At 34.9% G+C, this 23,575-nt stretch overlaps 3 protein-coding genes across 6 annotated transcripts; 1 reads left to right on the plus strand and 2 right to left on the minus strand.

The window, feature by feature from the left end:
• The first annotated feature begins 8,883 nt into the window (after positions 1 to 8,883).
• Positions 8,884 to 10,122, plus strand: LOC140880225 (uncharacterized). Of its 2 annotated transcripts, none has more exons than XM_073284496.1 (7): positions 8,884 to 9,012; positions 9,085 to 9,205; positions 9,279 to 9,322; positions 9,397 to 9,507; positions 9,602 to 9,688; positions 9,783 to 9,892; positions 9,983 to 10,122. In XM_073284496.1, exons 1-7 carry the CDS (start codon positions 8,924 to 8,926, stop codon positions 10,120 to 10,122), a joined length of 702 nt encoding a protein of 233 aa, XP_073140597.1. In that variant the 5' UTR covers positions 8,884 to 8,923. The 2 variants fall into 2 exon arrangements, with proteins under 2 accessions (XP_073140597.1, XP_073140606.1); XM_073284505.1 differs by having other exon boundaries at positions 9,786 to 9,892.
• A 550-nt stretch (positions 10,123 to 10,672) lies between these two features.
• LOC140880216 (inactive leucine-rich repeat receptor-like protein kinase CORYNE) lies at positions 10,673 to 13,194 on the minus strand. Of its 2 annotated transcripts, none has more exons than XM_073284475.1 (4): positions 13,095 to 13,194; positions 12,827 to 13,009; positions 11,588 to 12,682; positions 10,673 to 10,998 (listed from the first exon to the last, which is right to left on the minus strand). In XM_073284475.1, exons 3-4 carry the CDS (start codon positions 12,436 to 12,438, stop codon positions 10,689 to 10,691), a joined length of 1,161 nt encoding a protein of 386 aa, XP_073140576.1. In that variant the 5' UTR covers positions 12,439 to 12,682; positions 12,827 to 13,009; positions 13,095 to 13,194; the 3' UTR covers positions 10,673 to 10,688. The 2 variants fall into 2 exon arrangements, with proteins under 2 accessions (XP_073140576.1, XP_073140585.1); XM_073284484.1 differs by having other exon boundaries at positions 11,588 to 12,429; positions 12,504 to 13,009.
• A 470-nt stretch (positions 13,195 to 13,664) lies between these two features.
• On the minus strand, positions 13,665 to 22,958 carry LOC140881683 (ADP-ribosylation factor GTPase-activating protein AGD3). 2 transcript variants are annotated; one of them, XM_073287183.1, is made up of 19 exons: positions 22,503 to 22,958; positions 21,630 to 21,706; positions 20,993 to 21,093; positions 20,022 to 20,092; positions 19,668 to 19,730; positions 18,658 to 18,702; positions 18,330 to 18,395; positions 18,195 to 18,242; positions 18,009 to 18,104; positions 17,887 to 17,928; positions 17,363 to 17,578; positions 17,118 to 17,249; positions 16,788 to 17,012; positions 16,565 to 16,651; positions 16,152 to 16,487; positions 15,566 to 15,711; positions 15,369 to 15,423; positions 14,490 to 14,974; positions 13,665 to 14,304 (listed from the first exon to the last, which is right to left on the minus strand). In XM_073287183.1, exons 1-19 carry the CDS (start codon positions 22,545 to 22,547, stop codon positions 14,187 to 14,189), a joined length of 2,454 nt encoding a protein of 817 aa, XP_073143284.1. In that variant the 5' UTR covers positions 22,548 to 22,958; the 3' UTR covers positions 13,665 to 14,186. The 2 variants fall into 2 exon arrangements, with proteins under 2 accessions (XP_073143284.1, XP_073143294.1); XM_073287193.1 differs by having other exon boundaries at positions 15,369 to 15,462; positions 22,503 to 22,957.
• Positions 22,959 to 23,575: the final 617 nt, after the last annotated feature.

Raw genomic sequence — 23,575 nt, forward strand, 5'->3', positions numbered from 1 at the left:
GAACAATAGGTTGGATTACGTGGCTAGATGACATTTCTACCCTTTGCCATAACATATCTACTCCCACTATTTCTTCCTTAAGCCCTCCTCGATATTCCATGGCAGCCGTTCCCATTCCTTCCTCGTGCTCGATTTTTGTTTCGATCAGATGTTCTTGGGGTGTCACCAACTCGGGACACTCACTTATCAAATCCTAAAACTTCACAAGGGATCCTTGCTCAGATTTGCACTCCAAGTTCTCGACCTTAAAAGTAACCGCGACGTCGACATAATTTTCACATCCATTTCTTTCAAGAACTAACCTGTTCTTACACAACATAAGTTGCAGATTTTGAACAAGGATTATTTGTGGATCTCAGAACAAGGATTAGATGGAGAATGATTTTGACGAAAAGAGATGCCAGATTCGATAGTTTTTAAACCGGCGTTGTTAGGGTATTTGTGTGAACAAAAACAGGAAGTCCAAGCTTTTGATCTGGTACGTTGTGGATTTGTGAAAGAGAGGTGAAGGAGAAAGGATCGGATGTGTCATTGGGTTTTTCTCACAATTTACAAGTATTTGCCAAAATAGCGAGGGTATTTTGGGAATCAAAATGTTTTTCAACTTTTAATCCTAAACACAAAAAATCAACCAAACAAAGAAATTCTTTTATTTTAATTTATGAAAATCATTACAAAAAATATATTTATCCCACATTTTATCTTTACACTAATAATCTCATCACATGTACCAAACACAGCCATACAGATATATATTACACACTCTCTCCTCATTATCTTCTCCACTGTCTCTCTCTCGTGTGTATCATTCTTTTCTTTCTTTTCTTTCCAAACTTTTTCCGTCGCTTTAAATGCTCGTATATTCTTCATTTTGACTGGATTTCAAAAGGAAATTTTTTTCCAGAATCCTCTTGACGAGAGCTTCCTTTTGGTACCGATTTCCCCAATTTTTGATATCGTTTTTAAATTGTGTGTTTTTGAAGGGGCGATAACCAATTAAATCTCCAAATTTTATTAGTAAATGCCCAAACATCTCGGAGTTTTCTGTATTTATGTAAGTTTTTTGAATTTTTCTTTTATTGCGATGGTCAGTGGCGGTTGATTTTTATCTACAAGAGAGGATAGTTACAATTTATTTTATGTATACATTTGCTGAAATTAAGAAATCGATCATTAATTGTTCGATAGAATGTGTCAAAAAAACAATGATTTTGCTAAGATTTATGACTAGGCTATCATACTATAAAATTTCTTTCAAACTCAACCACACCTTCTTAAATTTTGCGATAAAAACACGGTTTTCCTACAGTTATAACCTTTCATCAAGTAGATTATGGATCAATGATATTGAAGTAAAAGTTAGTTTTACTTGATGAAAGGAATTTTATAGCTTGCATATTCAGCTCTTTGTGCAACGAGGGAGTGATAAGCATAATCATGGCATAATGATGTAAAGTTGTAAACTTGATGTTGATAGCTATTGATAATTGATGCGGGATTTCTTGCTCTTGAAGAGATTGATTAATCAGAATACGGGTTGGAAATTACAAGATCGAAGTGGGAAATTTGAAGAAACAGGTAAGTGATAAAAGGAAAAGAAATAAGAGAAAAAATAGTGAAATAATTGATGATACTATGTTTGACGGTGAGACTGTTGGTGAACGTGATGGTGAAAATGACGGTGTAAAAAAGGAGGATGGTAAAAGGCAAGGAAAATCGGGAAAAACAAAGAAGATTGTGAAGAAAATGGAAATTGAGGATCAGAAGAATGACAGAGAAGATGAAGCAATGGAAAAAACAGTTGGTTGGTGTTTACTTACATATTCAAGTTCATGTACTTTGTAATTACTATAATTATGATGTTTGCTTTTTTAGACCATTGCATACAACACTGTTCAAACTATAAGGAATTTTATAGTATGATAGCAGTATTTGAGAAAAACCAACCACCAAGCATGTTGAAAGTTGGAAATTGTTGACCGACAGCCCACCAATCATTTTAATGTGTTCACATGCATTGTCTAAACGTGGCAAAAGAAATCAAAATTGATTTCTTTTCTGAAGGCTTTCACATTGGAGGATGATGCCTATAAATAGGGTCACTCGTTCTTCTGTTTAGATATCCCAAAATCAGAGAGCATAGGAAATAAGAAACAAAAGAAAAAGGTTTCTAGGTATTTTCTTGAGGGTTCTCTTGTGTGAGTTAGAGAAATATTTTCTTGGTAATACTCGGGGTTTGGGGTTGGTGAGAGATATAGTGTTTTGTATACACTTGTAATATTTCTCCGGTAATAAATATTTGCAGCAGCTCCGTGGACGTAGCCTATATTGGGTGAACCACGTAAATCTTGGTGTTCTTGTTGATTATTTTTATTCCGCAATTATTATCGTTATGATCGTTCCGGCATAATCCATAACAACTGGTATCAGAGCTGTTACGGTGTTCGGGAGCCTTGGTGAAAAATTTCTTAAAATTCTGAGTATGCTCTGTGGTTGCAGCTTTGTCTAATCTTCCACATCAGAAAAGATTTTTTGAAATTTTATTAAAGCAGGTGAAGCGATGGCCGGAAATGACGGATCGGGACCTGGAATCAATAAGTTCGACGGTACAAATTTTACGTTTTGGCGGTTACAGATTAAAGATTATCTGTATAGCAAGAAGATACATCAACCTCTATCTGGGGTGAAGCCAGAAAAGATGAAGGATGATGAGTGGGAGCTTCTTGACCGACAAGTGTTAGGGGTAATACGATTGACCCTAACAAAGAACGTGGCACACAACGTGGCGGAGGCAAAAACCACGGAGGAGATGATGTCCATTTTATCGGACATGTACGAGAAGCCATCAACAAATAATAAAGTGTTCCTCATGAAAAAGTTATTCAACTTGAAGATGGAGGAAGGTGCTTCGGTGGTGGCACACATCAATGAATTCAACACGATTGTTTCCCAGTTAACATCGGTTGAAATTAAATTTGATGATGAAATTCGAGCACTTATTCTTTTGGCGTCTTTACCAAATGCTTGGGAGCCGATGCGGGCAGCGGTTAGCAATTCTGCTGGAAAAGAAAAGTTACAATTCAATGATGTCAGAGATTGAATCCTTGGTGAAGAAGTTCGCAGGAGGGATTCAGGAGAAGCAACATCATCGAGATCTGCCCTAAATCTCTATAATGGAGGAAGGGGCAGGAGTGGTGAAAAGAGTTTTAACCAATGGCATGGTGGATACAAGTCAAGAAATGGAAAAAACAATAACAAATTTGAAAAGAATGTGAAGTGCTGGAGCTGTGGTGAAACTGGTCACATGAAAAAGGACTGCAGATCACCCAAGAATAATGCAAATGTTGTTACTGAGGAAGTACACGATGCTTTAGTGTTATCCATGGAAAGCCATGTTGACTCTTGGGTTATGGATTCTGGAGCCTCGTTTCATACCACGGGTAATCGCGATGTATTTGATAATTACATTGCTGGCGATTACGGAAAAGTTTTCTTGGTAGATGGAAAACCTTTGGAGATTGTTGGTATGGGAGATGTCCGGTTGAAAATGTCAAATGGATCTATCTGTAAAATCAACAAAGTAAAGCATGTACCAAAGTTGACACACAATCTGATTTCAGTAGGACAGCTTGACGACGAAGGTCATAAGGTGATCTTTGGTGATGGTTCCTGAAAAGTGAAAAAGGGAGCCATGATTGTTGCTCGAGGAAAGAAAACTGGAACACTCTATATGACTTCCAGTTTGAGAGATAAATTAGCAGCTGTGGATGCTGGAACTAATTCAAGTCTATGGCTTTGTAGTCTTGGAGATACGAGTGAGAAGGGAATGAAGATGCTTGTTTCAAATGGAAAGCTACCTGAATTAAAGATCGTTGAACACAAGCCGTGTGAAGCTGTATTTTTTGGAAAGCAGAAAAATGTGAGTTTTTCAAAAGAGGTTAGAGAACCGAAATCGGCGGATTTGGAGCTGGTACATACTGATGTATGTGGACCATCTCCTGTGACATCCCTTGGAGATCACTCAAGATATTATGGCACTACTGTTGAAGATTCGAATAGGAAATTTTGGGTTTATTTTTTGAAAAATAAATCAGATGTTTATGAGACCTTTAAACAGTGGGAGTTTGCCATGAAAGATGTGATGGATTCACTGTCATCCAATCACATGTGGGAGTTGTCAGAACTTCCTGAAGGTAAAGGTTTTACATAGCAAGTGGGAGTACCGGTTAGAACACGATGGTAGCAAGCGGTACAAAGAAATCCTTTCTGTAAAAGGTGAAAAAGAAGTCATTGATTACACTGATATTTTCTCTCTGGTGGTAAAGTTAACTACTATCAGGACTGTACTTGGATTGATAGTAAAAGAAGATTTGCATCTGGAGCAGTTATATGTAAAGACTGTGTTTCTTCATGGTGAGCTAGATGAAGAAATGAATCAATCACAGGGATTTGAAGTACGAGGAAAAGAGAAAATGATGTGCAAACTTCAGAAAAGCTTATACGGTCTCAAACAAGCTCCAAAACAGTGGTACAAGAAGTTTGATGGTGTAATGAATAATGATGGTTTCCTGAGGTATCATGTTGATCACTGGTGTTATGTGAAGCTTAATGGTTCTTATATCATGCTACTTGTATATGTAGATGATATGTTGATAGCAGAAGTTTGTCTGAAGGAGATTGATAAACAAAAGATAGAATTTGCTATGAAGGATTTGGGTGCTGCAAAACAAATCCTTGGAATCGGGATCCTTAGAGATCGGGTGAATGGAGTCTTGAAGCTTGAGAAGATTCCTGGAAGCAGAAATCCTGCTGATATGTTCACGAAGGTGGTGACCACTGACAAACTGAAGTTGTGCTCGACTTCAGTTGGACTGCAAGCATAAGAGAGGAGAAATGAGTTGCTGCATTGATTGTGTGAAGCCATGATTGGAATCAAGTCTTCAAGTGGGAGATTGTTGAAAGTTGGAAATTGTTGACCGACAGCCCACCAACCATTTTAATGTGTTCACATGCATTGTCTAAACGTGGCAAAAGAAATCAAAATTGATTTCTTTTCTGAAGGCTTTCACATTGGAGGATGATGCCTATAAATAGGGTCATTCGTTCTTCTGTTTAGATATCCCAAAATCAGAGAGCATAGGAAATAAGAAACAAAAGAAAAAGGTTTCTAGGTATTTTCTTGAGGGTTCTCTTGTGTGAGTTAGAGAAATATTTTCTCGGTAATACTCGGGGTTTGGGGTTGGTGAGAGATATAGTGTTTTGTATACACTTGTAATATTTCTCCGGTAATAAATATTTGCAGCAGCTCCGTGGACGTAGCCTATATTGGGTGAACCACGTAAATCTTGGTGTTCTTGTTGATTATTTTTATTCCGCAATTATTATCGTTATGATCGTTCTGGCATAATCCATAACAAAGCACACCTTCTTATTCTCAAAGTCACAATCCCTTATGTTACCACCACAACCACACCTTCTTCACCTCTCCAGCAATATACCATCGCTTGGAGCCTCCAAGCACACACCAATTAAGGGACATATTTAGTTGATTTTTCTTTGATTAATCATGTTATAAATTTCAATCGTCTAATTATTATCCTTTATCATTCGTAGTATTCATATTTTTTCACAGTTTCATTAATAAATAAAAAGGCTTCACAATAAATTTTTTTTCTTCATCTAATATTTTACATAAATTTATCTTAGAGTCCACATTTTAAAAATGAGGGGAAGATGTTGGAAAATCGGAGACCTATGTAGATTTTGACGTCTGTTATCAAGGCTTCTTCAAAGCCTTAAAATCAGTAGAAGAAAATCAAATTTGAAGTTTTAAGTTTTTGGAATTAAATATTTATGTATCTACACAAACAACAATTGTCTCATGCAATACGTTACACACTCAACGCGTGTGCGTCGTTAGCTAATATTCAATAATAATTAAGAGGTAAACAAATAATATATGTTCGAAAATTTTTCATCTCATCTTCCCACAATTGCATTACTTTAATGGAAGAACAAATTATAAATAAAAATATATTTTGTGAACTTGCAAACTCGGGGCACTAATCTTTACTATTTTATTAAGGCTGAGAGCCTTAGAAAAATTGTTTTGGTGTCTTGATCTGGATTTTTTTAATCCAAAAATACCCCTCCACTCATCCATATTCTTTCTATTATTTTCAATTTACATTTTTTTTTATTTTCCCCCTCTTTTCAATTCACTCCCTTTTTTTTCAATTATATGGACATGACTGCTCTCATACCTATATATACACTAGTAAACAGCACGTGCGATGCACGTGATGACACTTTGTTTATATAATATATCTATTTATTATTATTTTTAATTATTGAGATTTTCACGGCTTCATAATAAAAATCATATAAACTTTAATTATTAATTATGAAATTCAACTGACATAACACAATGATCAATTTTTTTCCACTTTTAGTCATGTTAATGGTGAATTTGTATTTTTAATCCTGTAACTTAAATGTTTTCATTTTTAGTTATATTACAATGCATTTTCATTTTTAATCATATCACTTGTATATTGTTTTTATTTTGATCATTTAACTCGCATATTTTTTTTTGGTTCTATTGTGATATATATTTTTTCATTTATAGTCATGTAACTTGTATATTATTTTTATTTTTTGTTATTTAACTTATATTATATCCCTATATATTTTTATATGACCTTACTTATAGTGTAAATAAAATGACAAATTTGTTATTTCACAATAATAAAATTTTACCCTTTTATTCACACTTTTAGATAAGTAATAGATTTAATTTATACTCCTACATTAATTTCGTAAATATATGTTTTTAAATGTATTTATGAATATTACTATTTACCAATAATATAATAGGAATATTCATTTACTTTTATACTCTAACTAAAATATTGTTTTTACTTTTATATATCTCTATATGTTTTTATATGACCTTACTTATAGTGTAAATAAAAAGACAAAGTTGTTATTTCACAATCGTAAAACTTTACTCTTTTATTCACACTTTTAGATAGGTAATAAATAATAGATAATAAAATAAATATATATTATCTTTAATAATTTTAAATAATACATGCATATTTTTATTTTCCAACATCTGAATCATTTTTATGTTAATTGTTTTTAGATTTTTCTAAGAATTATGTTTCGATAAAATTTTATTTTTTTAATTTATTTTTATAATCAAATATCTATTGAATTATGATGTATCATTATTTTCAAATTTTTTTATAAGTATGTCGTAACCAAAATTTATTTTTTATAAGAATTTTTTTTAAAAAAATGTGTTTTAAATTTTGTTTTCTTATATTGATAGAAAATAATTCAAACCAATTCATTGAATGTGAATTTCTATAATTAAATAAGAGGTGAATTGCCATAATATATTTGTAATAACAAAAAAACTATATGAAAATAATTTATTTTTTGATTTCACTTATATTGCTATATTATATGATTAACTTTACAAATGCAATATGATATTTAAAAAACCAATTAAAATGTTGTGTTTAAAAATTTCAAAAAAATTTATATTATTTTTTATTTTCTTTCTAATATATATAGCATGCTTTTATTAATATATTATTACATTATGAAACTTATTATTTATAAAATTTATGGTGATGTTATATATCTATATAGTATATTAAACACAAATTTTGTAGAAGTGTTAATATTGCTTAAATATTTTAAATGATCAGTTATTTTATTGTCATAATACAAAAAATATGTGAATTCTTCTATTGCTATATTTGTTACAATCCTTATGTAATTCATTATCTATTTCAATATGATTAATTCATCATTTTTATTAGTATCTTACTATTATATTATCATAACAGGTTTTTCCTCTTAATTTACCTAATAATTCTATATTTTTCATGATAAAAAATTATTATTACCCATAAATATTAATATTAAAAATAAAAATAAAAATGATTCACTTAGAACATAATCTACAAGAGCTTTTTTGCTTATTAATTTACCTCATACTTTTAAATTTTTTAAGACAAAAAATAATAATGATTCATTTATAAAATTAAAAAATAGTTTATAAGAAAAAATAGGTAGTAGAAATAATGCATTATTTTATAATTTTCTTCTCATTGTTATTTTTTTAGAATGAATTTATGAATATGATGACAACCATTAAAATGTTGCATTCCTGGATAAAATAATAATAATAATAATAATAATAATAATAATAATAAATGCATCAATTAACCTAATAATTATATATTTTTCAAGATAAAAAAATCATTATTATCCATAAATATTAATATTAAAAATAAAAATAAAAATAAAAATGATTCACTTAAAATATAATCCACAAGAGTTTTTTTGTTTATTAATTTACCTCATAGTTTTAAATTCTTTAAGACAAAAAATAATAATGATTCATTTATAAAATTAAAAAATAGTTTAATAGAAAAAATAGGTAGTAGAAATAATGCATTATTTTATAATTTTCTTATCATTATTATTTTTTTAGAATAAATTTAGGAATATGATGACAACCATTAAAATGTTGTATTTAATGGATAAAATAATAATAAAAATAATAAATGCATCAATTAAATGAATGAACAACACATTGAATTTTATAAATTTTACATCCCAAATTTGTCCTTAAATTTTACACCATTTTTCCACTCATGTCCATGCAATTAATACCAATAATTCATTTCTTTTGGGCAATGCATTAAATACACAATGAAAAATTTTGCTCTCTACTCATACTTTTATAGTAGAAAATAAATAAATAATATTCATGTATTAGGTCTCACACAATTGGGTTTGCCTCAATTGCTAGTATTTATAAAATGAGAAGATGAGATTATATCGCTGACAAAATAAATTTAATGATTTGTTGCTTCCTAGTTACAGTTTTACAGTTGATTTTATGGTGGAAAAATTCTTCTTCAGCGACAAGAAATGGCAGATTCCGGATGAACGCCACCGAATCATACTTGTTTCTGGCCCTCCTTCCTCGTATCGTACATCACTCTTAAAATTTTCTCTCTGTTGCTGTTTCTTTCTTCCTTATTGATCCATTTTTCGCAGTGGCAAAACCTCACTGCTGTTCCAGTTCGCCTACAACTCTGCAATGGAGGAGGATCACGGCACCGTCATCATCCTCTGCAACTCCCGCAGGCTGCACACTAATCCCCCTCTCCTCTCTCTGGTACTTTTTTTTTTTTTTTTTTTTCTCAATCTCGTTTTCCGTATTGTTTCTTTCTCACATTTTCGGGTTTCAGGGCGTTGATCCATCTTCGGAAATATTCTCCAGAATTCAAATGAAGTGAGTAAAACCTAAACCCTTGTTTGCAACAACTGTCGGTTGTTTTTGTGATTGCTCACTATTTGCATTGAAAGGTATGTGGATGATGACCAAGAGATGAACAACTATTTTGCTGCACTCCACTTGCACGATGTATTGCCTGCTTCGATTATTATTGATGATTTTGCAGATTTCTTTGGTGAAAGGTTCAATTCTTTTCTGTGTCAATAGTACGTTATTCATTCATTCACGCTTTTATGAAATTCTAATCTAATGACCAAAGCAACGCCTTATTTCAAGAAAGAGATACAACAACAATCCTCGGGGAAGAGAATTGGCCATGGCTCATGCATTAGCACTTTGTCGAAATGCCATTGATCATGCCAAGTGAGCAGACCATGTTGAATCCCCTCTTTCATATCAATCAATTATAATGCATGCCCACTCATAAATTTAACTGCAAATATCCAACCATGGCATTCAGTACCAAGGGACGTTGTCAGCTTCTATTATCAGACACACACAAAGGTGACTCCCCCAGGCTGCTCTACATTTACAAGAGATGGGTCGCCTGCATTTACACAATCTATGGTAGTTAACTCGAATGCTCTTGTTACTTGTTAGTTTCCGTTCAATGTTGGTTACAGTTTTCTCTATTTCCTTGGCTTTTGGATGTGGCAGCCGGTGGTTCGGGCATATTTACTCTGGAGAAAAGTTACTCCCAAGTCGCAATTGCTGAAAGGATGCAGAAATCTGCCAACTACTCCATAGCACATCAGCATCTGCTGCTAAAAGGTATCAATCGAGGAGTAGAACACTGAAGCATTTGCAAAATTAAACTTAGTTCGTGCACAAGCCAAGTTCCCCTCCCGTTTCTTTGGATTGTCGAGTCAAATCAGAGCCAAAACTGATTTATTTACCCAAGAACTCCTCCTAGTTCTTTTTCTCCTCACTAATGCTTCAAATTTCGATCCATAGATCATTAGTTTACCACTTAACATTTACTGAAACCACAAACTTGAGTTCTATTATCTGAAATGTACATATCAACGGATGTATTTTCGATTTCCAAACCGGATTATTATAAATAGGAAAATCATTCAACAAAAAGCAGATGCTCAAAAAAGGAAGTAGACTAAACCCCACCAAAGCATAATTTTGAGAATCCCCACCTAGTTCCATGCAATAAATAGTGCCTCAAACTCCATGAACTTGTGTATACACCAACACCACTATTCAGATTGGTGATATACAGAAGCTAATTTTAAGGAAGAGCTGGTGGTCATGCTAAAGCTCAATGGTTGCTAGCACGGCAAACCTAGGGTCATTGCGGAAGCTGCGGGAACAACCAAGAGCTCTTTGAAAAGATTTTGAGAAGCAAGCCAAGTCAGAAACTATTTAATTGCGTGAGCATGGAAACAAGCTCATCACTCGAGGGTCGATCGGCAGGCATATCTGATAGGCATACAACAGCAATTCTGACAGCCATTAACATTTCACCTTCTTCCATTTCTTCCCCCAAAATGCTCTTGTCTAGTGCTTCTCTAGCCTCACCTACTTGCTGCAAATGCCGAAGCCACTGCCCCAGACTGCCTCCGCTGCTGGCTTCCCCAAAGAACGGATCCAACGGGTCCCTGCCCGTTAGTAGAGCACCCAAAATCACCCCAAAGCTAAATACGTCGCTCTTATCTGTATACCTGGGACAGTAAATGAAATATTTAACGGCTAGCGTTTAAACATGTCAAATATGGGGCGAACGCAGCTGCATAGACTTATTTTTGGAACTATATTTACCAGCAATAAAACTGGAATGCAAGCGGAGCACTTCATTCAATAAATTCTTCTAACAAGTCCTAAGGGAACACACGACCAATCAACAAACCAAAATCTACTCTCTTCGCTTAAGCGTGCAACACACTTTCAGAAGTTTTCACTCCGTAACATTGTAAGGGATACGGCAAAATGGAAACAGAAACAAAGTTTTTATGGTCGTAAAGCCTTCAAGGCTCATTCTGTTAATTAAGCATGTGAGTGTGAGATAGGAAACTTAAAAGTAGGAATGCAAGATGATACAAGTGTCGATGGGTAAGGCTACCAAAAACCGATAAACTTGACCTTAATAGGTAATGAGGTAGCATCTACCCTTCCAGGCTGAGACTGAAGTAATATAGACATAAATGAGGCCCGCAACATTATTCTACATGACTACATCTAGTTACAATGGATGCTCAAATTTCATAAAATAAAATAAATTACAAAAGCCAATATCTCATGGAAATTTCATACCTGCAATTTTGAATGCATTCTGGTGCATTGTAGCCCGATGCTGCTCTACAAAAACTAGGAATTACTGTGGCCAACCCACAATCTGCCAACCTTGGCTTAAATTCCGCATCAAGGATTACGTTAGACGGCTTCAAATTGTAGTGCAGTCTTTTAGGATCGCAAGTAAAATGAAGATAATGCAGCCCTTTAACGATTCCAACAGCTATACGAAGACGGATTTCCCACGTAAGTTCCAATTGATTCTCCCTGGCTCTTTTTGTGACATCTTCAAGACTTCCGGTTGGCACATAATCATAAACCAACGAATACCCACTTGATTCACGGACATAAGCCCTCAAACTCATCAAATTCCTATGTCTTAGGCAAGAAAGAGCTTTTAGCTCTTGCTGTATTTTTTTCTTTGTTGCCTTGCTCTGAGAAGAATCGTCAAAGAGCTCGAGCCTCTTGACTGCAACAGTGAGACCATTGTCAAGAACAGCCTTGTAATACTTTCCGCTGGGGCTTGATCCCAATAACTGGGGTTCATTAGAGAGAGCAGATTTTAGTGTCTTGGAAGGAATCCGGAGATAAAACACAACGGGACCTCTAAGAATCGGGGTGCTGTTAATATATTTGATGAAGCACCTGACTAGCAAGGCAAAGAGGAAAGCACATAGCAATCCTGTTATGATGCCAAACAATATGCTCAAAGAAATCCTCCGAAACTCATTCTTGAAGTTTTGCACATGAAATTCTAGTGGAGGTTGGCTCATCCTACTTGAGCATTGTGCGGAAATGATATTCAGGTAGAAAATAAACAGGACCACCATAGATAAGACTTTACAGCCGCAAATACCTGGTATCTTCTCCATAAAACACTACAATATCAAGATATACACAACAAACGACTCCGTCTCTTGCCAAAAATTTCACATACCTTTTCCCCAAAGACGGAGTTGAAGCTAGGGTATAATTATTACTATTGACGAAAAACTAGACTACACTTGACCTCAAGCATCTCGATATGGTTGGCCACATTTTCCCAAGGAATTAATATTCAGCCTCCTCTCCACATTCTTGAACAAAGATAGCATTTTTAACAGTTCCCATAGAAATCTTCAAGTCCCAGATGGGTTAAAAAAAAAAAATGAAACTTCATCAATTCAGAAGCTACAGAAAAATCAACTTCCAAAACTTGAAAATAAAGAGAATCGGATGATAGTATCTTGCGAGGAATTGAAAGATTTGTGGAACCATTACACCATAATGGCCAGCTCTTTAGCAAGAGTATCGTTTCGCCTATCTTCTATCTTCCTTGTCCAGGTGAAATTTTCATTTCATAGTGGAAAAGGAACCAGATACGCTCTTTTGCTCGAGTTTCACACGCACGCACGCACGCACGGTGTAACCGAGCACAACTATCACCTTAAAATTTGTATATACCTAAAAAAAACACAGAGAAAGAAAGAAAGAATATGAATTCAATTTTTAAGTAGTATTTATTGTTTATATGATTCATGATTAATACCGATTCAAGTCGAATTCCATTGAACTCTATCGATTATGGACGAGGAAATAATAATCCCTTCGTATATTTTAATTTTTCAGTTTTTGAAGCCTAAAATGCATAGCATGAATAAAAATAATATTTGTTAGGTAGAGCAGAGATCGAGTAATTAATTGAAGAGACTGGTAGTGGGCCCATGAGTGTCGAACATTGACGGGTCTCTGTGAACCGTTAATAAGTCGAAGAATGATTTTGAACCGTTGATTTGTGGACACGGGAATTTATGCTGAAATGAATGCTTTGCTTCGAGTTTAGTGTGTGTGTGGAAATGCTTTGAGGAAAGAAAGCATACGAATTTGTAATCATAGTCAATAGGAGCGTGATTAGCATATTTTATGATGCTTTCGCATGCGTGTCGCCTCTACTTTTCTATTTTTTTTTTAATTTTTATTTTTGGGCAACTTTTGCTGCCTTTTCTTGCTTGCACACTGCAAAGCTGTTTGGTGGCGATGAACACGTAAATTTTAAAACAAAATCTGCTTTTGGGCATGACCCGTGAAATGGAACAAATATTTATGATACGATGAGAAATAACGTATAAACAGCTTTTCCATCTTTATCTTGAGAGTTATTGCACATGATCGTCCAGCAATTCCACTTAAATTACAAGTTCACCACACACAGATGACATCCGTGCGGACTAAACAACCCAAAAACCATGTACAAAACAATGTTCACATACACATTCATCCTCCACCAGTCCACCACCCAAAAGAAAAACGAAGGAAACAAAAACACACGCGTACACAATGGCTCACAATTACAAATAACAATTAACTATCGTTTAATAGCATTACATGTTCATCACACTAAATGCTTCCTTCCACTCACTCTCTTCTCGGCGCGACTATATGTATAACAAAAAATGTTAACTTTTACCATTCTAAATTCAAAACCAACCAGAAGACTCCTAACACGGATTCGCAGTCACCCACTCTTTGGGTTAACCGTTCCTTTAGCCATGATACATAATTACAACAACAACACATTCCTAAAATCCCAATCACTGACCTACCCACATAAATTAACCGATTTTTTCACTCTCTTTTCAATTCATACTCCATGCGAGTCAGAGAGTAAAGCCAGCACCTCACTGTCCTCAATCTTTGATTCCACGGCAAACTGACGTGGGGTTTTACCTTGGTCATCCACAGCTTGATGATCGGCTCCTCTGAGGTTAACAGAGTTAGCATGTAACCACACAGTTGATAACTACATAATACTACTAACAAATTATACAATCTCACACTTCTGATTCAATTTATTCAGAGCAAATATTTTCATTTTTAGTCTGTGATAGTTGTACAAATTGATGGATCAGTTACGTGAGTCCGAGTTTACCAAGTATGCACATACCTTGTCAAGAGAAGCTTCACCAACGAACTTTTGCCTCTGATGATACAACGATGAAGGGGAGTCTGGCCCCTTGAATCAACAGCATTTATGTTTGCCCCATACTGCAATAGCAGCTCTATCATTCCAATATCTGCAGTTTCACAAGCAAGGTGGAGCAAATACCACCCATCTACATCCTCCATGCAATTATTGCTGCCACCAGTACTTGCTATATTTAACGAGCCTGAAAATGTCTTTTGCAACAGCTCAGAATTCAAGCAGCCTGCGTAGGGGTCGAGGGCAGATTGTTCTTGCATCATCATAACTTTGGCAAGCGTAAGAGAAGAGTTACAAGTTACTTGCTCGGTAAAAGCATTTAGATCGGGTTCAGAGTTAACAATGAGCCAATACACGGCTTTCTTGTCATTGGCACGAACAGCGTCCCACATTTGTTGTGCCACTGGATGATTTTGCTTGGGCTTCCGGACAAAAACCTTCTCCGCATACTGCAAAAAGGAAGTAAAATTTCTGCATGCTCAAGTCAAGAAGCGGATCGCATAAGTTGAACAAAAACAAATGCTAGGGATGAAGGCAATCTTGATAATTTTTGTCACTTATTATTTACTCGAACACATGTTTCTTGAGATACAGAAGTAAGAATTTGATGCTTCAAGCCCATTTTGCTAATTGAGTCACTAAACCAGTGATAAATTCTTAACCATCTAATGAATTGTAGAATTGCATAGATCAGCAGGAGATGGAAATCTGAATACGTTATTTAACAGCAAGGTAACACAATCTAGCTCGGCAATTTTTCATATCAAAATTGTATGGAGCTTTCCTGCATAAAAGGTAAAGAAAAACAACAGAATAAGAATTAAGGTATTGCAAGAAGCTTACCTTGGCGTGAATAAATTTTTCTTTCGTAGAAATTGAATCAGCGGGATTGGGCTTGCTGAAGTAAAGCATTTGTTGTTTATTAGGCCGATACAAGCTTCAGTGTTAAGAAATGAATCAATTCTTAACTTATGCAATAATTATATTCAGAATCAATAGAGCACACATATATATTACATTCAACAATGGATAAGCTTTACCTTGTTGAGCCAAGGTCCACCTGGAATACACCCTTTGACTGCAGTAATTCCTCCCACACACAGTTTGCAAAGGTGTTGCCCAGAGACTGAAATAGATTTATAACTGATGGTTCCCAGACTTTGACATCAAGAGTCAGCGATCTAACCTACATGGAATGCCAATATAGCGATCACAATATCTCAGGCATGCAAATCCAGATAAAACATTGTGCCAAGTAAGAAACAATTCACATCATCATCATCAAACATACAATGAAAAGGTGAACCAACACAGCCTCTCTCTATTCCCATTTTACATTCCCGCAAAGCGGGTGCATACATTTAAATTGCAATAAGCTAGGTGCCTAGGTCATAGAAAACTAGGACATATACATGCAACTCTGAGATGCTAAAGAGCCATTATTTTTCAGATATGACAACTCATTGGTCTTTCAACCGTTTCAAGTGAATAAAAAGTCACTTATAAAATCTCTTCCGCCACATGCATGCACCGTTGACATGGCCTTTCACCATTGAAAAAAGCGTTGAAGACATGCATGGCGGAAATCATAAGATAGTATAGATAGAGGTCGACCATTTCCTATACCTTAGATATATGTACTCCAAGATTTCGGTGGACACCAGAACATTCAATGCAGACGAGAACGCCCAGATTCAAAGATGCCCAATCTGGTTCAGGAGCACCACAATCAGCACACTTATCATTACCACACACTTTCCGCAATGCATCAATTGGCTTCTCAATTTTTAAACTGGCTCTCTGCTGTTGTGAGCTTCTCAAAGGGCGGTCTGTGTGAACAGAAGCAAACCTATCGGATGTGTATTCTTCAACTGCTCCATGATCAAAGTCGGCACTTTCAAATGAGCTACTCTCGCTGGTGGATCGATGATGACCACTGCCCATTGGACTACCAGACAAACACTGAAACATCAATAACCAGATTCCATTAATTAGATTGAGAAAAACTACTAACACCTCAGTAAATAAACATTACATACCCTCTCAGGAGCCTGAGAACTTAGTAATGATGCAATCACCCCTGTAATTTTCTCAATCCAATCCATTTGATCCAGGGAACTCTCTGCCTGCACTGACAAGATAAAGAGGTCACTTGCACCCATGCAGACAATTAACCATCAAGAGGATGTTTCCCAAAACTACTTTAACAGAAAATAAACACATCAAAAGTCAATTGGTCTTCTTTAAAGTATGATAACAGACCTGCAAAGTGTAGTTCTTTGTTGGAGATATAATTCGAAAGCAAAACCTTAAATCTGATTGGTCAGCATCAACTTTGATTGTTGATGTCAACAGATTCACAGTGTGATGTGCTACAGATTTCTCATCATGTACCCCGCCATGATAATGAGAAGATAACCAACGACTGAGTAATCCAGAACCCAATTCAGAACTATTCCTTTGATTCACGAGTTGAGTACCAGACCCCTAGGATGGAATGATAATTTAAATGGGGGTAAAAAGAGGACTAAAAAAAAAAACAAAATCCAATTGAATTCTGATATGAAAACTGAAGTTTGAATATCTACTCACAGAAGGTTTGCTATTTTGTTTGCGATAATAGTACAGCATTCCTCTGCTATCAAGAACAAAGAACCTTCTTTTCCAATCACCTCTCAGGCTTGAGGAACGTTTTGAGAGATAACCTTGTCTAATAGTTTGAACCTGAAACTGCAAGCTTCAGACTAGCATTCAACTCAGAATAGAATAAAACAGTAGAGATAAAAAGTACAGTAATGATAATCCTGAAACAATTGTAAAAATCAATACTCTTCGACCTTTCCTTTTGCAGCAGTTTGCATGACGGCCTCTATCATCTTATGTGAACTCCTTCCAATGGCTTGTATTCCATCTCCATTTGGAGATCCATTGGACCCATTTGAAGACCACCTGCTCTCTCTATCAATCTGTCTTTTATACTCTTGCATTCTCTCGTTAAGAGCTGCCTGCTCATAATTAGATCTCTCCCTTGATTGCTTTGCGTAAGTTGATACCTGCACGATATAAGCATCATAAATTCAAGAGTTCACGTCTGGAATTAGTTTTTTCCTATGCGGCAACTGATTTACGAAATTGTATCCCCTCAAAGTTCTGCGAACCCATGGAAGGTAAAGACATCTTGCTCCAAATTCACAAGATAGATAAAACACAAGAGTAAGAAAACTAATCTGTTAATTTTTTGGGTCAAAGATCTACGAAGAAAAATCTTTAATTTGAAGGACATTGTCCTAAGTCAAATACCCTGTAGGCTGTGACCAACGAAAAGAAAAGGCATAGGAAAAGGAAAAGGAAAAGGGCAAACCTGGTTAATATAGGGTTCCATTTGATGCAACAGCTCATAACCCTACATGGAATCAAAGATGAAGGGGCTTTAAATAAAGACCTATTAACACAACCATCATGTGGTTTCTCCACTCAGGTTACCTGCTTGAAATAACGAAGGTGAGCAGCCATTGTTTCGCTAACTGCTTCCAAGAATTCAAATCTTTTTTTTGCTTCAACAGTAGAAAGAGCAGTTACCTGGATGGTTAGCATCAGAGGAAGGATTTGTGATGATGCATCGACATAATTTAATTTGTGCTCACAAGATCTAATGAATAGAAAGCTCACCAGATTAAATCGGGCCTGCTCAAAAATTGACCGAGAATGGTGAAGCTCCTGGACGTGTTTCAGACAAAATAAGTTATGTGGCAACTGATATGAACTACATTATTTGACTTCATGGCTTTAAGTTTTATATATCACCTCCTCCAGAAGAGTTGCTACATCGCTCCTTGTGCCTTTCCTCAATGACAAAAACTTTTCACGAGCCTGTAGCAAAAACTAGCTGATAGTTATCAGTTACTCATCTAGGAAAAGCATATGAGAAATTTACATTAATCACACATTGCCTGCTAAAAGAAGCCATACAGTTCCAAGAAACCCCCTTCGGTTTACAGTCTGAAAACCACTTCACATCCCCAGAGTTATAGTATTTTAGACAAAAAGATTAGCCTTTTGGTGATCTCATCTACACCCTTTTCAGAAAGCTAAATAAAAGTGTACAATTGAAGGGTTATACTAGAAATATCACCTGGTCATAAAGAAGACTGGCCTTGTCGAAGCGCTTTCGTGCCTCCTGCATAATAAACTTCATCAGTGAATAAAATTTTAAAAAATATCTTAGTTATAAAAAATTGATTTTAAAATTTTAAACTACGATGGAGAAAGAGTTCCCCAAAACCAATTAAAACTTGTGAATGGCCAAAATAGAACGATGGACCACAAGGAAAAAAAACAACATATTAGTTATGTGTTTAAGAAAATCGAAGCCATCACATTGAGGAAATGACATTTTTTCCATGAGAATCTATTGCTTTCAATTGCTTTCAAATTATAACAAAGTAGCAGGCAAATATTTTTAGCACAAATAGCAATACAGACTCTTGGTACGAATAATTTAAGATATTCCTCACAACAACATAAGACAAAATACTTATAGTTCAATCATTAGGGATGAACACATCACAGAAGAATATTGTTGCTTTATCCAACAATAATTTCAATCTTCTACGTACAACAGTTGAGATTTCCTTATTAATTATTACCTACATCACATAAATAATAAACTGCAAAATAGAATGAATTAACTTTGACTGAAAATATCGAGGAACTTTAACTTATAACCACAAACATAAGCTATGATCTATTTTTCACATTAAACAGCATGCATTAAAATCAAGGTTCTGAAAAGCGCTAGGCGGCAGGCGGCCGTCTACTGCCACCCACCGCCTAGGTTCCTAAGCGGCAGCCAAGACGGCGCCTAGGCAGTTTTTTTTTAAAATATATTAATTAATTATAAAAATATATAAAATGTTTTATGAGATTAAATTTAGTCAAAATATCACAAATGTGTTCAACATTTTCATTAATATTTTTTCAACCATGCTTATTAATGTGTACAAATTATTTATTTGCATATATTTCAACAAAATATGCATAAATTTGATCAACCATTTTTTTTAGAAAAAAATATTAATATTTTTAAATTTAATTTATATATATATATAGGCGGGCCTTTTAGAACAGTGATTAAAATTGTACCTTCACATCTTGTAAATCTAAGTTCACAAACTGCAACAATCTTTCATTCAGCATGTGCTCAACCTGAAGGGATGAAAACGCAACCAAACAAATGGTAAGTGAATGCATGATACTTAGTTACTCGTTTCTTTACACTAAATCACCTTACTAATTGGAGACGGGCAACAATCTAGAGAAATGGAATGCGAACCAACAAACAGAATTTGTACACGACTTGTTTGGGATAATTTTTAATTATGCCAACAATCTCTCAAAAAAAACAGATAAAAGTTCTTCAGGCTTTCCACAAGGGCTAAACATATCGATAAATAGGAGTAAAATTCCATACAACCTAGATTAAAACAATTTGTTTACCTGAGATCGAAGAACTTCTTTATATGTCCCAATTTCCCTCAGCGCTATGGTGAACTTTGTCATGACAGGACCTACAAATATTAGATTTTAACTGGCTAGCATCATATTCCCATCAACATACTAATAGAAACTTATTTGCCAATGTAAACAATGAACTACGAGATTTTTAAGAAACACAATAAACTAATCTAGTACTGAGGAAGATTTAAGTAAGACAGACCGAAAAGAAGCACTTGGATCAAAGGGAAATGAAATTTAGGAGGCGCAAACATTTTAAACACATGTAGCACCAGCTATTGCAAGATCAAAGAGAGAACTCCATATTTATCACCACACCAGGAAGACATAGTCAACAACAGTCCAAAATAGACATAAGCAATCAAGGTGGCATATGCCTTGCTGCCCCTCTTTGGGTAATGAAACGAGTGGGGGAATTTGGCCACAGAACTAGTGTCAAAAGGTAGTTTATATAAAGGTAAAACGCAAGCAACATTGATAATCCTTGTTCTTGGAAGAGTGGGCAGCGAGGTAGCAGTTTGCTTTATATAGTGAATGGCTTGAGGTTTAGAATTTAGCATTACTGAGGAATTATTATCAAAAGAAAATGATTAAACTCAATACATCATCTATTGAGGTTTTACACCAATTATTTAATACTTCATATAGTGAATCCTCTAAATCTCTAATAACCTCCTTAAGATGCTGAAAAATGTTATGGTAAAATGGAAGACTAATCTACGGAACTGTAATCTTATTTCACTGGATTAAGTTAAATAGATATCTAGAAAATATTTTCAAAAATCTTGAAACTTAAATTGATAGAGGTCATCCAATGGTTGAATGTACAATTGTATCTACATCAAAACTGCAACATCAGAAAATGTTGCAAGTAGAATCTACCTTGCATCGATATTCAAAATAAAACAAGGCATAGCATGCATATAATTAGAAAAGAAACAAGGAGAATATACCCCCAAAGGCAACACTAATGGGATCATTATGTCCTCCACCAAAAGTTTCCAAAGCACTAGCGAAAGCGATGTCTCCATCATATTCCTCGCCCAGGCCTTCACTGTAAGTCACACAGCATTGTCAAGAGTCAGAGATATACAGCATTAACATTCAAAAACCAAGGAGACTAGAAGTGAACAAAGATCCAAGTACAACAAATTTTCTTCATTATCTGATAGAATGGATGAATGTAGCATGGTACTAGATCTTTGTATAGCCAAACCAAATGTTTCTGAAATATCTTTTTATCTCTAGTACAAAGATACAGTACGAGTGCTTAGCACGGCCACTTCGAAGGACTTCCTTCAGTAGACAGCAAGTCTAAGAACATACGAGTGCCTCATACTAAAGAGATAGATACCAAAGGTGAGAGAAATTAGTGCAACATTGGCTCAATTCAACAAGACAGCACCATCTGAATCTAGTTACATAAAAAAGCCCAAGAGTTTCCGATATTCTTTCAAAAAAGATAACTTAAACTACATCTTAACTTCATAAGGAAATAACGAGAGTGTAAGATTTCACGGGTTAACAAAATGAGGACATCAATCGAAACATCGACAAAGCAAAAGTTGAAACACAACAAAAAGTTCTCACGTGTATTTCCGACTTCCTTTGTAAAACTTTAGACACCTCTCCCTCAAAGATTCAGAACTTTCCTCCAATGTTTGTATCTGTAAGCAGAATAGATCGCATTTTTTAGGAAAGTGATTTTAAAAACCAGTGACTATGATTAAGCACCAACAAGGTAATGCAATCAAAGCCTAATTTTGACTCAAAACAGCATTAGTTGATAGTTCATCCATGATCACTTTGTAAATTCCAACAAAATGGTCGGTGATATTTGAAAGCAACCAATTAGACGTTCAAAAAAATAGTCAAATGTGGAAATTGTAATATTATCTTTCTCCAGAGCTGCACAAATCTGTAAAAACAAGACAGAATGTTCCAAGATGATCAACTAAAAATAGTTTGCATTTCATAGCAGTATTTTTTACACTTTAGTCACCCTAAATAATTAATACTCGACTATCTTCACAACACATTGTTTTATCGAGCATTAATTTGGAAAAAAGTACACGATATAAACATAGACAGAGCAGTGAATATCTCTTAGTAAGGAAACGCCAAGTTAAATTGGACTTGACACGAAAATTCAACAAGCTTTATCCAGAAGTTTGAATCAAGAACTCTTTTCGTAGTTATTAGAAACTTAAAATCGTTAACAAGAGCTTACGCTCCTTCTAATTGCAGTATAAACCATAAGCTATTCTCCCAGAATACTCACTAAGCAATGGGAGAAGCAACAGAGCCGGAAGCATAAATTTCATACGGGTATGCTCACCAGGAAAGTAAAAAAATAAAATCATACATTGGTTTAGAAAAATTTAAATTACAGCAGAAACGCCAACTCAAAATCAAATCAAGTAATTGGACTACATAGCAAGTAGAAAGAGACTAGAAATGGACCTGTTTGCGGAACATAGGTGAGTCATCAAGCTTTGCAAAATGCATGTTTGCAAGCCCAATTCTTGTGCTTTTGAATCTTGTAAGCAAGTCTTGTTTAACACCAATCCTGAATTAACAGAGGAGGAGTGGATCCTCTCCCCATTAAGCTTGCGGAAATATCATATAAATCACAGAAAAAGAGCTCGCATTTCACACTGGGATCTCCGAACACAATAGCTCCGATAACCAAATAGAGCATACGAAAATTGTATTAAAAAAAAAAAAAAAGTAAAACCGAATCTATGTTTGAGGAACTAAAAATGCCAATTCCGAGGGGAGAAGTACGTCATATGTGAGAGCAGGAAGAAAAAAAACCCTAGAGAAAAGGAAAGTGGAAGAGTGCGAGTGTGGAGACTCCACTGTGATAGAACCAAGTCCAACAATGGCGTAAATGGAAAAGTCTCGGGAATTGATGAATGTTTTGTTGACGAATAAAGGCATCCATCCATTTACTATTTTTTTTTTAAAAAAAAAAGAGATATATTTCGTTATAAATTTTTCACAGTATTATTATTATTATTTATTTAGCAAATTTTCCTATTGTCTTTGTTTCGTTGAAGTAGAAGAAAGTAGTTCCATCAAAATCAAATTTTAGATCTGTATTGTAAATACATTTTGCAGTGGTAGGGCCAGCTACACAATCATAGATTCTGCAATTGGACAAATTTAATTAAAAGGAATAAATAATAATGTCCAGATCATAGCCATAGTGGAAAACCACTGAATACAAAATATATATAAATATCTGATTTATCAAGTTTTGTTTTGTTTGTTTGACAATTTCAATTTTATTTAAGGATCAAACGAAAAAAGTGGGAGAAAAAAAAATGGTGGTAACTGGTAAAGATGACAACTTTACAACACATCAACTATGGATTGGCCTATTTCTATTTATTAAAATGATCAGAAGCTCGGTTTCTCGCCAAAGCATCAAAATAAATTAATAACCCCAAATACGATTGATTCCCCCACACCAAGGTTGAGAAAAAGAGAGCAAAAGCTTATATGAGATGGGGACACTTCACAGCAACAAG

The sequence above is a fragment of the Henckelia pumila genome, chromosome 1 (genome assembly GCF_033568475.1).
Source record: "Henckelia pumila isolate YLH828 chromosome 1, ASM3356847v2, whole genome shotgun sequence".
Classification (NCBI taxonomy): Eukaryota; Viridiplantae; Streptophyta; class Magnoliopsida; order Lamiales; family Gesneriaceae; genus Henckelia; species Henckelia pumila.

What these genes read in the sequence shown, in the direction of transcription:
- LOC140880225 (XM_073284496.1), top strand. Translation starts at nt 8,924, where the DNA reads ATGGTGGAAAAATTCTTCTTCAGCGACAAGAAATGGCAGATTCCGGAT. An exon ending in GTTTCTGGCCCTCCTTCCTC is followed by an intron (nt 9,013 to 9,084) that starts GTATCGTACATC and finishes CATTTTTCGCAG; the next exon opens with TGGCAAAACCTCACTGCTGT. An exon ending in CTGCATTTACACAATCTATG is followed by an intron (nt 9,893 to 9,982) that starts GTAGTTAACTCG and finishes TGGATGTGGCAG; the next exon opens with CCGGTGGTTCGGGCATATTT.
- LOC140880216 (XM_073284475.1), bottom strand. Translation starts at nt 12,438, where the DNA reads ATGGAGAAGATACCAGGTATTTGCGGCTGTAAAGTCTTATCTATGGTG. An exon ending in GAATGCATTCAAAATTGCAG is followed by an intron (nt 10,999 to 11,587) that starts GTATGAAATTTC and finishes TTACTGTCCCAG; the next exon opens with GTATACAGATAAGAGCGACG.
- LOC140881683 (XM_073287193.1), bottom strand. Translation starts at nt 22,547, where the DNA reads ATGCATTTTGCAAAGCTTGATGACTCACCTATGTTCCGCAAACAG. An exon ending in TAGATTTACAAGATGTGAAG is followed by an intron (nt 18,703 to 19,667) that starts GTACAATTTTAA and finishes TTTATTATGCAG; the next exon opens with GAGGCACGAAAGCGCTTCGA. An exon ending in AAAAATTTATTCACGCCAAG is followed by an intron (nt 14,975 to 15,368) that starts GTAAGCTTCTTG and finishes TCCTTTTTGCAG; the next exon opens with TATGCGGAGAAGGTTTTTGT.